Consider the following 17435-nt stretch of genomic DNA (forward strand, 5'->3'; position numbering starts at 1 on the left):
CTTGACATTTGCCAGTGCCACAGACAGCGCAGTGCCATTGGAGGTCACATCATCACGCTGGTGGTCAATGTGGCTTAAATGAAAATCGATGAGGAGAGCCAAGTCCGACTGATTCTCGGCGTTTGGCCATCTGGAGGTATAGCAGGAAGTGGGCTACTGATATACAAAAGATTAGCTAACAAGTTATGATTTCAATCAGCCATTTGCATTACATTATACAGTGGAGGCTTGGTTAGCCTCATTCATTTGTTCCAGAAGGCCCGACACTAACCCAACCAATTTTTCAATCATTTCCAGAAAGCCAGAAATGTTAACACAAAACCTGTTTTTATAGTTTTACAATTTTACAGCAGAAAACTATTTGAAATGCATATAAATGAATATCAACGATGAATTAAAGGGATAAACAAAATTTTAGGTTACTCTAGATGCCCAAAGATGGCGTGAGAGCAAGATAAACGTCTTCCTTTTCAACACCACTTTCCTGGTTTTTCACCTCACTTAGAAATAACTCATGGCAAAACAGGCAAGGTGGTGTTGAAGAGGATCATGACTGTTCCCAAAGACACAATGTTGCAGCTCGATCAACTCCCTCCTTTTCGAACACCACCTTCCCGTTTTGCCACCTCACCTAGAAATAACTCATGGCAAAAGAGCACAGGGCCAATTAATACTGTAGTATGTGATAATCAATGATACAAATGGACAATGACTTATGGACCAGTTAGTTACCAAGTCTCGGCTGCGCTACAAAAACAGGAATAAAAGCGCTAGTCTATGACATTATGCAAGGCTTATGTGTGGCACGCACACATGCTACAAGTATGGTATGCCGAGTGTGACTCCTTTTATTATAATTAATTCTGAACGTTTTGTCATGTGCATGCCCCCCCCCCAAATTGCTTGTGTGCATGTTAGCATGTTTACACTGCTCTTTGTTCCAGCTACATTAGTCCCGTACACGCAGCAGAGCGTCAAGGCCTGGTCAAGGCCTGGTCAAGGCCTGGTCAAGGCCTGGTCAAGGCCTGGTCAAGACCTGGTCAAGGCCTGGTCAAGGCCTGGTCAAGACCTGGTCAAGGCCTGGTCAAGACCTGGTCAAGGCCTGGTCAAGGCCTGGTCAAGACCTCGTCAAGGCCTGGTCAAGGCCTCGTTAAGACCTCGTTAAGACCTCGTTAAGACCTCGTCCCGTACATGCAGCAGAGCATCAAGGCCTGGTCAAGGCCTGGTCAAGGCCTCGTCAAGGTGTTGGAATGTGACTGTTCCCAAAGACACGACGTGGCAGCAAACTCAACACCTTCCTCTTCAACACCACAAACCTGTTTTGCCATGACTTATTTTTTGGTCAGATGGCATGTCCCAACACCACCTTGCTGTTTTGCCATGAGTTATTTCTTGAGTCCAATCGTGTTTCTCACCTACAAATAACTTATAGCAAACAGGAAAACCTGTTTTGGCACTTGACCAAGAAAGAACTAATGGCAAAACAGGAAGGTGGTGCTGAAGAGGAAGGTGTTGATTATGTCTTCAATGAAGACAAAAGTAACTGTAAATGTTCACTTACCTCCTTCAATCATAATTTTTGAGAGTCTGCCACTAATGACATAATAGACAGCCGACTTCCATCTCCATTTTGTTAGCAAGCTAAGGATGCTAACGATATGTTTTGTGATACAAATATACGTTGAGAACACAGTTGGACACACTCGGTGTATTAACATGACAAGACATGTGCCAAATGGACACAAACTAAGGCAAAAATTCAGTGTAACAAAGTTCCATTGTACTACTAAACAAGCTCTCATTCTACGATATTGTCAAATCTGCACGATAATGTACGGATTCAGCCCGATGCTAGCCTCAAGTTGGTCAACTGAACTTTTGGTTTGTTTCTTTCGGCTTCGACTGAAAACTTGTGATGTTCTTTGTTTTGAGGCATGTTGGCATGCAACACCGTGACCATGCCACCACCGTAGTCATGCCGTGTGAAGCTGATTCTAAATTCTAACACTGTCTGCTCGGTTTAAGGCTGCCCTTTACTTTATCTCTGGGCAGCACATGCGATACAGCCATGGGAAGATGTGACTTTCCGGCTGATTAAGAGCTTGTTCATCTGATCAGGGTGATAGTCCACAAAGAACATTAGGTCATGCTGATGTCTTTTCTAACCCACTGTCAACCCAGGTAGAGTAAGATGTAATCCTACAATAAGCTCTTTATCAGCAGCACCACTCCTGCTGCTTCTGGAGGGATACGGCAAGTTATTGCAGGGAGTTTCACAGGCATGTGATAGTTACAGCTACTTTTATATAAAGAAAATACTCACACTGTGTTACTACTCCCTTTGGGAGAGCCCAAAGGAGTGTAGAACAAAAACTAGTTTGTGTAAAGGCTCACATGAGTCAGAATCAGTAAAACAGAAGGATTTATTGTGGATAGCATAGGATGGAGATGTGCACAACGCGCAACAAAGGCAGCTCAGAATGAAGGACAGGATCTATTCTGCATTAATTTGCTCAATTAATAATCATTCTGATTAATTGCGCATTGAAGCAATGGAGTGCACTAATTTGCTGCAACCAGCAGAGACCAAAAACAAAAAAACTGTCTCCTGGGTACTTGGTCTGGGACAATAATAACTACATTAGTCACACAATCAATAAAAATTCCATAAATTCCATAATTTTACCGGCAGTATATTGCCATATCAGTGTCTCGTGACACCTCTACTGTTTTGTAAGAAAAAGAAAAAACATGCACTTTTAAGTAAGTGTATTTTTTATAATATAAATTAAGCATTTTCAAGCCTAAACGTGGCTAAATGAACTAAAATACAAATACATGACATTCAAAAGACTCATTCAAAGACATTGTGATGATATGTAGTATGCTACACTGCTCAATAGGTGTCAGTAATGTTCTGTGAGAAACACAAGCAACAGGCTTTTAATGCTTGTTTGAATTATCTCACAACAGGCACAATAATCCATCATAAAAATTACTACTACTGCTACTGTTGTAGTTGCAGCGCAAACAGAAACGCAACTCTGAATCCCTGATGTCACTTCCTTACCATCCGCCGTCAATTTCCATAGCAACACACACAAACACGAGCCTTACTTATGTCTTAAATTACTACTATATTGGGTAATACGACTGAAATGGTTACTATAGGGGTGTTACTTAATGTGTAGAGGTCTCTAACAATGTTAGCGATTTGTTATATTTAAAAAGGTGGTAAACGGGTTTTCGAACTATGAAAATATTCAATTTATTAATAAGGAATCTTACTTGCCAGAAATACACATATCGTGGTGGTGGATTACTGTACTCCTATTGCATTAATATTGCAAAGAAAGGAAGGAAATTTCGTCAAAAGCCCATAACATGTCCTTTGGGAGACATGCTAGTTGGCCATGCCGGAAAAGGCAGGTAATAAGAAGTGTATTTATGGAGGTGCAGCGGTGTCAGCGTCATCTGCATAACCTATTCATGAGAGCACCGCCACGGAATCTTAGTTATCCTCCAGTCCCATCTTCCAGGTGACAAAAGAGCAGCACCGAGGTGAGGCTAGGCAGAATGATAATGAAGACCAAAATGGAGACAGAGACCGACTGGATAAATACTAACTGTATGCAGTGGGCATAAGGCGACACAGCAGGGGTGGAGAAATATGAGCAAAGTGTTGTGATATACCAGAGGAAAAAAAAAAGAGTCTGAGCAATTACCAGTCGAATGAGAAGAGAAAAACTGTACATGTCGATCCTGCTCTCGCTGCACATTCGCCACGAGGGCATTGCTCTCTGCATACCAATGATAGACGGGCCATTACTAGAATTCACAATCTATACAGACAGCATTGAGCAGCGTTAGCTATTCTCCAGGAGGGGGAGGCGGGATGTAGTTATACACTAGCTTTGTGTCAAAGACAGAGGGAGACAAATCAAGGTTGGGAGATGAATTGATTGACAGCACAACAAAGCAATGTCCTCATTTATATTCAGTAGCTGACTAATTGCAGGCAATACACCATAGGGGTCCTCATTTTGTAACTGTAAATGATACTCGTGGCGCCCCCTATGCATTGTGATAAAAAAATACTTTGGGAGGGATACTAGCATATATAGTATGTAATACTGCCAAGTTTTATAGTCATAAGACAAATGGTCAAGGATTTCTGGACAACAAGTTGCTAAATCTACAACCAGTTCTTCAACCAGTCTTGCTCAAATTTTACACAGCAGTGCTTAGGGTCGCCCCTCCCTGCACGCAGAGTGCACGCTGTGTGTAGGACCCCATGAGCCATGGTAAGGTGTATCGCTGCTTAGAGGCATGAAACACTAAGTCAGCCTGAGGTAGGGGAGGAAAAAAAACAAAGCACTTAAGACACTGTGCTTGCTGCCATAATGATTGACAGCACGGAACAGAATAAGATAGTAAAATGGCAGAATTTGCCTGTTCACTTGTCAGTGCCTGGAGGTGTAATGGTACAGCTGCTGCTTTTTAAAGGCAGAGAGAAAGAGGATCAATCACTGCCTCTGATGTGTGTTTTTTTTTAATTCTGTGAATTTATTTTGCACAGAAAAATGTATTAAACATTTTGTCTTCTGTGTATTCACATTACAGTCGTCCCTCACTCTCACTGTTGCGGTTTTTCAAAAATAAATGATCACCGTTTCGTGGTTGAATGTTAAAATTACAAAAACAAGAGGCCCTGCAGCAGACAGTAAGAGTTACAATGTGGTGTAAATGATTAATAGCAGTGAAAAGGTGACTATAGCGGCGCCTACGGGACCCTAATAATGTTACAAACCATATTTAACCGTTTTTTCTATGCTCCAACAATGAAAATAAACCGTTTATTGAATCCTATACTGGTCGGGTCTGGAACAAATTCACCACAATAATAGTTATAGTTATAAATAGTAAATTATATGGTAGTACTGTTAATGAGTAACACATAAGACATAAGTAAGACAAGCCCATGTGTAAAATTTCAGCAACATTGGTTGAAAGGATTTGGCAACGAATTGCCCGTAAACTATTGATCAATTGTCCATGGTTAACAAACTTTGATGGTATCTGTATTACATGTTTGCTATCATGCATTCCTCAGCATTTTAAGGGCGACCTATGGGAGGGGGGGCACCATGTCATTTGCAATCACTATTCAGGAAAGAAGTAGTTTTTATTGCCATACAATACAATACAAAAAAGGCATTATTGCCTCCAATGAGTTTCTCTTGAGTGTTACTAACGTGACCTCTTTGGCTCCATTCTTTCTTTGAAATATGAGTAAGACTGGGATGGTCTTTTGAGGACAGACCAGCCAAACTTTGCAGGCCCACATTTAATGGGGGGTGGAGGAAAACACTGGGATAAAACAGGAAATTGAGAATGGAGTGGTATATATTTTGGAAGGCATTTGCAGTCATTTCCTGACAGTGTCCTCCATCCCAATGATTTACACCACTTTGAGTGCAAAACAAAGCATACTGCTGAATGAATAAAGCGAGAAGGGATTTTACAACCATTTGTTGAAGCAGTGAAAGGAAACTAACAGCACAGCTCCAAAACCTTTTTCACTATTTCCATGGTGTATATTGGATATTGTTGATGTTCAGTGAAAAGCATATACTGTCGTCCCTCGCCACTTCACATTTCAAATCCACAGTTTCACTCTATTTTTTTCTTTGGGTAATAAGAGTGTAAAATGTGACTATAGGGGTGTTATCTGTGTCTATAGGGCACTATTGCTAATTTAGAAGGTCATGAAGATGCTCCAATTACAAAAATATTGCACTTCTACTTTGTGGAAATTCACTTATCACGATTGGGTCTCGAACCAATTAACCAAGATAAACATATTACTGTATTTCAATGTTTTTTTGTTTTTTTTTTTTAGATATGTTTGGCTGAAACAAGTGAGTAATACACATATATATATCAGAACATTGTGGCTTATTGGTGTTTTTTCCCTACCACTTAACATAGTACACAAACCCCAATACGATTTGACAATGGAAAAAACTAAAAAAGTCTTGGCAGATACAGTCAAATGTTTTTGCTTGCCTGGACACATTCCCCTCGCATCCCAACCTATCATTATTGGGGGGGCTGCAAAACATTTTTACCCACAAAGCTTAAATTCATGACACTACACATGCCTCCAGCAGGCCGACAAATTGAAATAAACCCCAAGATTATGTTTCGGATTGTTGTGACACGGTAGTACCCGTTTCGCATTGTCCGACTTGCAAAGCAGTATACTGTGTATTCCCTATCAACTGGACATGATAACGAGTGGTTAGCACGCAGCCCTCACAGTTAGGAGACCAGAGTTCAATTCCACCCTTGGCCAACTCTGTGTGGAGTTTGCATGTTCTCCCCCTGCATGCGTGGGTTTTCTCCGGTTTCCTCCCACATTCCAAAAACATGCTAGGTTAATTGGCAACTCCAAATTGTCCTTAGGTATGAATGTGAGTGTGAATGGTTGTTTGTCTATATGTGTCCTGTGATTGGCTGGCAACCAGTCCAGGGTGTACCCCGCCTCTCGCCCGAAGACAGCTGGGATAGGCTCCAGCACGCCCGCAACCCTCATGAGGATAAGCGGTATAAAATAAATGAATAAATGGACAGGATAACACACTTCAGAACATCACAGTACTTATAGGTATTCATGTGTTCCCATGAACCGCAGCTCCCCCAGGAAACCCAAGATCATGATGCTACTACCACCACGCTTGACTATCAACCTGACAATTACCTTGCTACTCACTAGTGTTCCCATATTTTGACAATAACAGATGTGTGTTGAATCATCTTCAGTGAATAGTAAACCTATACTGCTATAAAAGCTGTCATGTGAGGGGTGTACAGTGGTGAGATCAAGTTAGATAAACATTTCTCACCTTCTTTGTCACTTGCAACTTTCTTTGGCCCCATTGTGGGTTATTTTGCAATCGACTGGCACCAATTAACTGCAATTAACAAGGGACGACTGCAGCTAGTGAACCAAAAGGTAAATAACCTAAGTCTACAATAGGGCTGCATTTAGCAATTATTTCCTTAGTCGATTAATGGGACGCTTGCTTCCATTAAATCGAGTCAATATGAACCAAACACACAGTTACTGGTTCGCTCAGCAACATACAGAAGAGGCAACAATATCACTGTTTTCCAGAGTAAAAGCTGATGTGTGGGAATGTTTTGGGTTTTTTTTGCTGAAAACTCATAAATAATAGATCTGTTTTCATGGAGTACTAAGGAAATAACAAAATATCACATTTGAGACACTTATATAAAAAATATCAAATGCCCAAATAGTTATTGAACTGCATAATGGATTCATCATTGTTACTCTTACTGGAAAGAAAATATGGATTGAATACAAGAGAGCATGTACTCAGTTCAGACAGGAATCATGTTTACCACATTGCAAACCATGTCCATGCAGAACAGGCGGCAGAAATTGATTTCAACCCCCCACCACACTCGAATCTGCAGTCCAGGATTCTGCCTTATATTGACTAGTCTCCAGGTATTTGAATGTAAGCGCCAGGTATTTTAATGAAAGCACTGTGACCTTGGATACAGATGAAGAGGATTATTCGGTGTGTGTGTGGAGGGGGGGTGTGGGGGGGGATATAAAGTGACAAAAATGTGGGCAGAAACACACAAGCAGACAAAGACACACTGTGTCGAAATACAAAAAGAAGAACACCTCCCACCTTGTGTGTTGCATCTACAAGCGGGACCACACAGCTCGTCTCTGCTGCCACTCAGAAGCAAACGGTCTGCTGGAAAAAAAACAAACCTGATGAGTACACAGGGGGTAGGGGAGGGTGGCTGGGTCTTACAGGAAACATTTATTATTAGCATAGTTTTATTTGGATTCATTGCCACCTCCCATCGTGCACGCAGAGCAGGGATGTAACACTTTGACTTCCTGATGGAATATTCCATTAAGAGGCACACTGCTTGAAAGCATTTAACCCAGAAAGCAGATATGATTCAGTACGGGGAAAATGCCTAAAAAAAATGACACAGTATTGATGAAATGCACACAAAAACATGACACCGACAAGAGCACGACGACGGCTAGCGTGTTATACACTTACACAACGGGTATAATTATTTCCTGATAAATACTTTAAACGGAACAAGCAGCACAAGCAGAAAGTCCTGTGGGATTGGAAAGGAAAAATTCCACAAGCCTTCTAAACCACCAAAGACGACCGTCTTTTATTGATTGCCCACACATTTTACAAGGCTCTTTATCAATTTGTCAGCTTTTGATGCCACCCACACTGCTAATAAAAACAAATCCAGCTACTTCCCTCATTATTTAGTCATACATTCCATTTGTCTTTTTTTTTTTTTTGGCTCAAAGTAACATATGAATCTTGCATGATCTTACATGTTTCTCAAGTCGATACCGACTCTGAGCCATCTCAAGCAAGATGTCTCTCCCGGCTACTCTTTCAGGCTTCACTACACATCTTAAAATAAATCACAGATCTCCAACTATCCATCAGTCAGTTACAGCTTGGCAGCTGTACATTTGTGTTGCCAGCTACGTCGATATGATGTCAGGAAGCCATGGACCTTGGAGATAGTGAAGACCAGCAAACCTCGACTAACCCTTTGATTCTTTTTAAAAACGTCAACATCCCTGTACAAAATAAAAAAACAGCATTGGAGGAGGCAGAATGGTGATTAATCCACACCTGAGCAACAGCAATCTGGGGACACTTTGGAGGGCATTCAGGTGATGAAAAATACTCCAATACTCCAATACTCCATTTAATGTATAACCACAGTCTCAGGCTGAATCACTTGCAGGATCAATTAGCCTTAACGTTTCCTCCAGTTTGCCATGGGGAGCAGACATACTTGACACAAATGGACAGTAAATGAGGATGCCGGCTGGCTGGAATCTCCTGAATGGGAGCTGACAGATCCAACCTGAACATATGGCATCTTGTTGTGTGCAAGCGTAATGCTGTTTAAAAGGAAAGGAGCTGGCAGGCTGCACATGGCCGTACAATTAGATTAGCTATGCGGTAATTAAGAGTCACTGGTGTCTCAGTCGGTCGTATGGAGCAAGGCTTAACCTCCACTATCAGATAAAGATAATGAAACCGAGCATCCAGGATCATTACCGATGTTCTTGGAAACAAATTCTGAAGGCCATCAGTGTGAGGGCCCATTACATTCAAACAACCTGTCCTGTGGGTACTTGGCCTGAGATGATGATGAATAAATTAATCCCATAATAAATGAGAATGAAGTTGAAAATTTGCCCAACCTCATTGTATTGCAATGTGCATACATGTCTGTTAATATAGAAATTATAGTGGTAGTGCACTTTTTCCCCCCTCCGAAACCGTTGCCTTGCCTTGTAACTGGCTTACTTGGTAAGAAAATTTGGAGCATCGCCCATCAATACCACTGCACGGCTTTAACAACATGAAGACATTTGCTCAACACCGTCCCACAGCTGCTGTTACCATTTCTGTTGACAAAAACCATCCCACGCTAATGTGTCAACAAAGAGTTCAAGTATTCCCACAACAAGCTTTGGCAGCAATTTCCTGGCACGAGTCAAAGAGCCGAGCCGTGCCTTTGGAGAGTGTTATTGCTGACCCGCAGTTGGCTTAGAGGGTTAAATAATTAACAGTAAGAGGATGGGGTCCCAGTATGGAGCGAGTCAATCCCAATCAGTATTCAAACCGGTTAAGAAGTTTCTAATCCGCGGCAAGGACTCGATGTCGTGCACCAAAGAGGGCCATTCAGTAATGGAATGCATGATTCATAAATAATAATAAAAACAAGAGAAAGCAATTGCTGTTGTTGAGCTGAAATGCGGAGGAAATAGGCTGACCGTTATAATGCATGATCAAATCTGCAGACGTTGCACATTTTCTGTGCTCTTGACTATGAAATATTATATTTACTCACTAATCACGCTGTTCATGTTAAGGTGTTGATATGTGAAGGCTGACTATTGAGTAGTCGTTCTTACCTTTAAGGCTGTCAAAATATATTTCTTGCCCAAGATTTTTCCAAAGCGCACAATCTAGCTCTACATCAGGGCCTTTTTTTTTTTTACACTACCGAGGCTTATCTTTCCCGTAACCCTCTTTCAAATGTAAAGGAAAGTAGAATGCGCACAATCGTTATGTTTGAGTCCATGCTCGCTTCGCTTCTGGCTTCCCCTCCCTCACTTTCTTTAGCAGGCGCAGAACTCATCTGAGGAGAGAGAAATATAAATTCAAAGCTTATCTGTCATATGGGATGAAAGTCAGTTGGGGTTACACACATCTAACAATGCATAGCAAAAAAGGCACATATTACATTTTGAATTCAGAGTTTCAAGGGCTTATCTGGCAAAACAGCAACATGTCTCTGGGGAAACTGAGAAACGAAGCATCTATGGAATACAAACTATACCAAAAGTCAAAAAAGAAATGAATTTGATGATTTTTCTACTACGAAAACCGCATAAGAAATAAAAACAATCCTTATGTTATTTGTGTTTGTTCCTTGTTTGTCCCTTTTTATAAGCCCCCACACCACCCGTACTAATGCTATGCACTCACTTGTCAGATTAAGGCTCATTTATTCCCAGCGGGGTCTTCAATTAGCCATGATTAATACCCCCTGCTCACCACCCCATAATGATGTTTCTGTTTGAAGAGAAACTGGATGTGTCGAGATTAAGAAGAAGGCACAAGATAGTAGTTATATCCACCTGGGCGGCACTAACTCATTAAAACCAACGTCGAAAAATAAGCCGCGTGATATTCAATGTGATAATGACATGTGATTAGTATGCATGCATTATTCTATACCTGGGAAGCTTCTGCAGAGTACAGCTCATCAGTAAAGCTTTCACTAAATACTGTGCAAGTCATTGTCATTTGTACATAGCGCTATCATGGTAGGTGTTAACATGCTAACATTAGTATGTTAGCATTGCTCGCATTTTAATGTTAGTATGCTAGAATTGTTTGCTATTTTCATGGTTAGACTGATATACAAACATGATACAAACTATCATGCTAGGTGTTAGCATGCTACCATTAGCACGTTAGCATTCATCACAAGCTAATGTTAGCGTACTAGCATTTTTTGTGCTATGTTGATGGTTAAACTGATATATAAACACAACACTATCTTGCTAGGTTTTAGCATGCTACCATTAGCATGTTAGCATTCATCACATACTAATGTTAGCATACTAGCATTTTTTTGTGCTATGTTGATGGTTAGACTGATATATAAACACAACACTATCATGCTATGTGTTAGCATGCTACCATTAGCATGTTAACTTTCCCCCCCAACCTAATTATCCAACAATTACAATTTCATTTAGTTTTGTTTGTGTTTCATAATACTGTATCTCTAGTTAACTATCATTTCCACACAACTGGCAGAAGCAAAGATTAATCGATCGATTATTATGTCAACACCTATATTCAATTGGGTACATAGGCTAATTAGTCTAAGGCCAAAAACCATTGGTTGCGGTTTGGTTGGTATGAAACTATGTTAAACCACTATTGCAACATTGGTTCTGTTGCTGCTGTGTTGTTGTTAATGAGACTCCATGTGGTCAAAGAGAACTACTGTACATTTTTCTTCCCACTTTCTCATGCACGCCAAATCATTAGAGTTATATATAAAAATGGGTGAAATTAGTTTTAAAATTTCAAAACTAAAGTCTTCAATTATTGCCTGCTTCCAGTTACACTCCATCCTCTTTGTGGTTGAAGTAAATAAACACCCCCCTATAAATAGAGCATGCATTTGTCCATTGCTAGTTTCCCGTCACCGATTGTGTGATACAGTAATAAAAAAAAACACGCCCTTATTGGTCATATGGGGCTTGAGTATGAACTGAACTAACACAGAAGAGCTCTGATAAGTAGCCCTAATCTCTGCAGAGCAGGAAATCAATTTAGACAGGGTAAGAGTTAAATAGATGAAAGACGACACCACTGCTACATATGGGACACAATGACTTGGAGCAACATGGCTCCAATTCAAATGAACAAATTTCCATTGGCATAAGCAGGCACAATCAGGTAGCATTACCAGTACACGTACCAGTACACAGCATACCACAGGGACCTCCACCCATCTTTTTTTCCTTAGCAAAAAAAACCCCAGGTTTTACGCCACAACGCCACCGATGACACCCGTTCATCACTCCTTCATGGTCACTGAGGATGTCACGCTCTAAAAAGCAGGCCCTGAAATCAAATCCTCCTGTACAGATGCGTAATCAAAAGGACAACTGAACGAAAAACCGAGAAGTAGAGGACATTTTCCAGAGAAACTACCTCACAGCCACCAGTGGAGACTTCATCTATGTCTCCCGATATGACATAGACAACATACATTGCCCCCTGCCTCCCCACTGGCCTTTTTCAAAATTGTTTTTTTTTTTTTAATTCAACCATTTTTTCTAGCTAATTTTCTTCTCTCTTTTTTAATATTCAAATGTTATGCAAGGAGAATGATTATATTTTTCCTCATAATATTACGCTATTCCCATAAAATTCCGACATTTTTCAGACATATTTTGGCTTTATTCTTGTTAACTTAATGCTGATTTTTCACATTTTTGCTGTGTGTTTTGTTTTTTTTTAGGTTTTAGAATGTACCATGAGCCAATTAAAAGAAAAAGGCTTCTGGGTTTAAGGAATGGTGAGGAGAGGTTGCTTGAAAAAAGCTACAAAGCAATAATTTATTTATTATTGGTCAGTTAAATAAGGACAAGCTTGTGATCTGATTTAGTTAGTGACAATACAATATTTCATATTGCATTTCCTATTTCGTTAGTTAACGACAGGCATGGAATCAACAGCTACACCGTAACAATATGGCCAACAAAGGTACTTCAAGTGCAGGTAATGCTACTTTGAAACAAAATCATAATAATTTTCCAAATAACTGGAGACTACATTCATCACCGAGGCAACCACACTCTTGGAAATTGAGTCATAATATTGATTAAGCATGAGCACCATACATCATCAACCTCCCTTTATTATATATTTCACAGTCTGTGTGTATTGAATTATAAATCCAACTTCTCCATAAACCCGCCTGACAAGCCTAGATTTTGATTGTTTGTGCTCCATTGCAAAAAGATTATCGCAACAAATACCAAAGTCTTTTCTGAACGTAAGACTTTGTGTCCCCTGTTGTATTGATTTGCAAAAAGGCAACAGCGTTGATCCATGAAGGCATCACGGTGGCATATATTAAAGCCATTTGTGCCAATTAGAGTGATGTATGTCTGAGCGGTCGCTGCTAGCATAGTCTGTAGCGACACACTTGGATGGAGACGAGCATCGTCGTTTTTCATAGTAATTAGAAAAACACATCACATGCTACGTGACAGGATGGAGCAGGGCGAGGGCTTCAACGCTCGCAAAAACAGTAAATGCGGTTTAAAAGACACACAAATGCACATGACAAAAGTCCAATATTACAATTTTAAGTAAGTCTCAGAGGTCCTATAATAGCGGACTGGAGGTGTGTTGGACAAAATGTGCTCGATGCTGGAATTTAGATCCTATTGCTAACATGTTATGTGTGCCTGAAGCTTCCCTGCTTGGGAAAAATACGGTTTAGGTCAGGGTTTTCAAAGAGTCAATCTGGCACGCACATTTTCCAATGGTCATTAAGTCCCAAACCATTTGTATTTAAGTAATTTCAATTAATAACACTTTAGTCCCCTTCTTCCTGGTAGTCTTCTTTGGTACACTTCTCCTGTGTTACAACAGAATAGGAAGACAACCAAAAACACCAAAATAGTGCGGCTAACTGCACTTCCACAACCTCTTTCCTTAATTAAAGAAATTACACGGTATGGCATTACGTTACGCTAGCCGACGTGATTATTGCCATCCCACAGTGGTTTCCCTGATTCGAACCATAGTGCTATGAGCCGAACTGACCTCGACCGCAATGCTCTATAAAAAAAAAAAAAGATTGAATCCGCATCCGTGTCCCTTAGCGGCTTTAATGCCTTTGATGTCTTTGAGTGACAAGGAAAGCAAATCAGCTTTGGGCTGTTTCAGCAAGCCCTATAATCGGACCACAAAATATGTATTTGGTAATATTTGAATGTCATCTTAAAATAAAATGTATTTGAAAAGTGAGCACCAGCATGGCAGAGAATCAGATATGTGGTAAGTTGATGTCCTGAAATGTAATGTTTTGTTTGTGTTTTGCAAACTAAACGGACTTCCTGTTGCCCTTCAAACAGATACATTACAGATTCACGCAGGGAGCATTCTTGGCCATTGCTACGAAGTCGTAGACTTGCTAGGCGAGGGCAGTTTTGGACTGGTCACCAAATGCTGTAACACAGAAACGAACGAGATGGTGGCCATCAAAGTCAGTAAGAACAATTCAGAAATCATGCATCAGGCAAGGGAGGAAATCGCCATCCTGAAACAACTCCAGTGTCTGGATCCGGACCAATGCCACATTGTGCGCTGGAATGACTTTTTCTTTAACAAACACCTGATCTGTTTGAACTTTGAACTCCTTGATCAGAACTTAAGGATCTTCCAACAAGAGCGGAATATAGAGACTCTTTCCATCGGAGAAATCAGTCCAATTTTGTACCAGATGGCCACAGCGCTGCTACATTTGAGCAACATTGGAATTGTACATATGGATATCAAAACGGAAAACATCATGGTGTCGGATTGCAATCAGGAACCGTTGACGTTTAAGTTGATTGACTTTGGTTTGGCTAAAGTGGTGTCTTCTTTAAAACCCAGTGACTATGGACAGACCACATGGTACAGGGCACCAGAGGTAATGCTAGGGATTCCCTTCAATGAGGCCATTGATATGTGGTCTCTGGGTATTGTAGCCGTCAGCCTTGCTACAGGTCACCATCTTTACCCTGGGGAGACAGACTATGACGCTTTGTCTTATATCATAGAAACACAGGGCACGCCATCCGATTCCATGTTGGAACGTGGACTACGATCACACTATTACTTCAAAAAACAGAACGATAGCTCATCGGGTTGGCAATTTAAGACTCCTGAGGAGATGGGGTCTCCACCCGCAGAAAGCAGAGCCTTAAACCTCAAATCTCTCGAAGAGATCGAGGTGGTTCAGAAATGTGACAAAGAGGGTTTGTTTGTAAATCTGGTGACAATGATGCTGCAACTGGACCATGAGCTACGTATTAAACCTGCAGAGTTTCTTCTACATTCTTTTTTTAATCCCAGCCTCACACTGCATAGCGTCGACAAAGAGAACCCATCATCTTCCCCGACTAACTCGTCTCAAACTGAACAGATCCAAGTGGAGGACCAAAAGGAGGCAACCATACAAGAACAGGCTAAAGACGGGTGGTTGAAAAGACTATTTAGAAGGATTCAAGGGGCCTTTAAGAGAAATTAAACAATGTGTTCCATCATGGTTCAGTACCATTCTGAGTTCACGTTGTCTTTTTTTTTTTTTAAACTTGAGCTCTTAAAGTCCTTGAGAATTCAAGTCAAAGTACTCTTAAAACCAAAAGTGCTTGATGGGAGAGTGCAGATGGGGTCTTGCAGAACAATTTAACTTCCTCTAACTATTTGGTAAAGTACAAAAAGGAAACTGTTGAAGAAGCTGATCGGTACTTATGAGATAAAAACACTTGTTGGCTAAGTGTATTACGCGTTCTTCAAAAAGGTGCTTTTCAGAGGTCCCACAATCTGGCCTTAGACAGTTTAATCGTGTTTTTGGGTGTCTGTAGCTTTAATGCCAATCAGCTGTTTGTCCACACGTTTTTCTTCATCCACTTTTTACATATACCGTAGAGTCGCAAAGAGTTGGGCAAAGGTTCTGGTTCCGATTCTGATCCTGTCCAATGTTTCTTGATTTGAAAGTCTTGAATGCATTGTATGACATTCCAGTGTATTCCAATAGGCGAATTGTTTGCGCCATTACATTCCAGTGGATTCCAATAGGTGGATTGTTTGTGACATTTGGTTCCACTTGCATCAAGCAATTAGCGCGACGAAGCTCTTAAACATTTTGAAATTTTCTTGCCGCCAAACTCAGTTTTTGCGGGCCACCACGAGCCAGTTGGGAGGCAGTTTGAGCCACTGCACGCCACTAGGCACCTTATTGGTGACACTAGGTGCCATAGCAAATTGCATTGCCGCAAACTGGCGCCGGCCCATTGGACTCTTAGCATAAGAGGCATCAAAAGCACCTTGGTTCAAAAGTGGTGCAAAAAAGTGAGGCAGATTTTCCCCACGTTTGGCGCTTCTGGGGACACAACTGTTCATTAAAAAAAGTCACTTTTCATTATAAAACACATGTAAATATCCTGGACACTGGAGAAACAACTGTAAAAAACATTTGGAACCCCTTACTAACACTGTTATATAACTCTTCTGCACCTTATTTATAACATCAAATGCGCAAAATTTGTTGCTATTCACACATGAGGTGCAACATAGCTGTCTGGCACCGTGTCTTGTTATTCAGTACTAAATGAGGCTTGCATTGTTTTCCCAGATGAACAGCATGCTCAGTCCTTTTCTTAAATTTATTGTTCAAACATGGCATGAAGGTTTGATTTGACCGCAGACCTCACTGAACACTTGATTGTGGGCCTATTTCTGGTTGAAATTTACGATTTCTTGGGAGATAGGTTTATCTGGTTCCAATTGGCTTATTCCACCATATTGACCCCTAGAAATGAAGCTAATAGTGACCAATGAGATAGACACCTGGTAATTTCTCTAGTACAAAACGCAATATTTGTCCCCACGTTAATCATCCCTGGATCATATCAAACATCTGGCTTTCACAATGAATCCATATGCTGGCCCTTTCCCAGGTTTCAAAACGTTCTCAATCTGCCTTTGTCTCCATCTATGTTTTTAGTGGTCGCATCACGTATCTCTGTGTGCATCAATGCGAGCGTAAACAGAGCGCTGGGCTGTTGTTAGCTCTTTCCCCGCTGTCAGCAGAATGACTTGTTTGGCTTTGCTGCTGCTGATGTCTGCAGCCAGTGCATTGCATCCTGCTCCCTTGGAGCTTTTGGTGGATTCAATGGAGGGTGTATAAAAATAGTGATACTGGTGCAAACATCTTCTGAGTGGGGTCAGGATGTCAGTGCATGTAGTCATTCTGTTGCCATGAATGAGAAGGAAGTAGCAGCATGTTTCCTCATTGATAAGCCAGCACGGTCTAATGGAACGATTCAAGTTTGCTGTCGTCATGCTGCAAAGGCTTGTAGATCTTAAGAGAAGATTTGATCCGAAACTATTCCGATATGATTACAGTGACCTATTCCCTCATCTTCCTACCTAAGCTCCATTTGCAGTCTACAGTTGGACCCTCAATTGCTCCCCGTGGTTAATTAATCCATCAATCTGAGGCTTTTAGGACCC

General features: G+C 40.9%; 2 protein-coding genes across 3 annotated transcripts in view; one reads left to right on the top strand and one right to left on the bottom strand.

Moving 5' to 3' along the window:
- sash1a (SAM and SH3 domain containing 1a) overlaps positions 1–17435 on the bottom strand; it is a 188156-nt gene that overhangs the window by 164810 nt on the left and 5911 nt on the right. For both annotated transcript variants that reach the window (XM_058057371.1, XM_058057369.1), the window contains exon 2: positions 7728–7793. The gene's annotated coding sequence lies outside the window, so the exon portion shown is untranslated. The remainder of the gene's footprint in view (positions 1–7727; positions 7794–17435) is intronic.
- Positions 14099–15447, top strand: LOC131107525 (homeodomain-interacting protein kinase 3-like). Its single transcript, XM_058057635.1, has 2 exons — positions 14099–14210; positions 14288–15447. Exons 1-2 carry the CDS (start codon positions 14189–14191, stop codon positions 15445–15447), a joined length of 1182 nt encoding a protein of 393 aa, XP_057913618.1. The 5' UTR covers positions 14099–14188.

Source organism: Doryrhamphus excisus, chromosome 19 (assembly GCF_030265055.1).
Source record: "Doryrhamphus excisus isolate RoL2022-K1 chromosome 19, RoL_Dexc_1.0, whole genome shotgun sequence".
Taxonomy (NCBI): Eukaryota; Metazoa; Chordata; class Actinopteri; order Syngnathiformes; family Syngnathidae; genus Doryrhamphus; species Doryrhamphus excisus.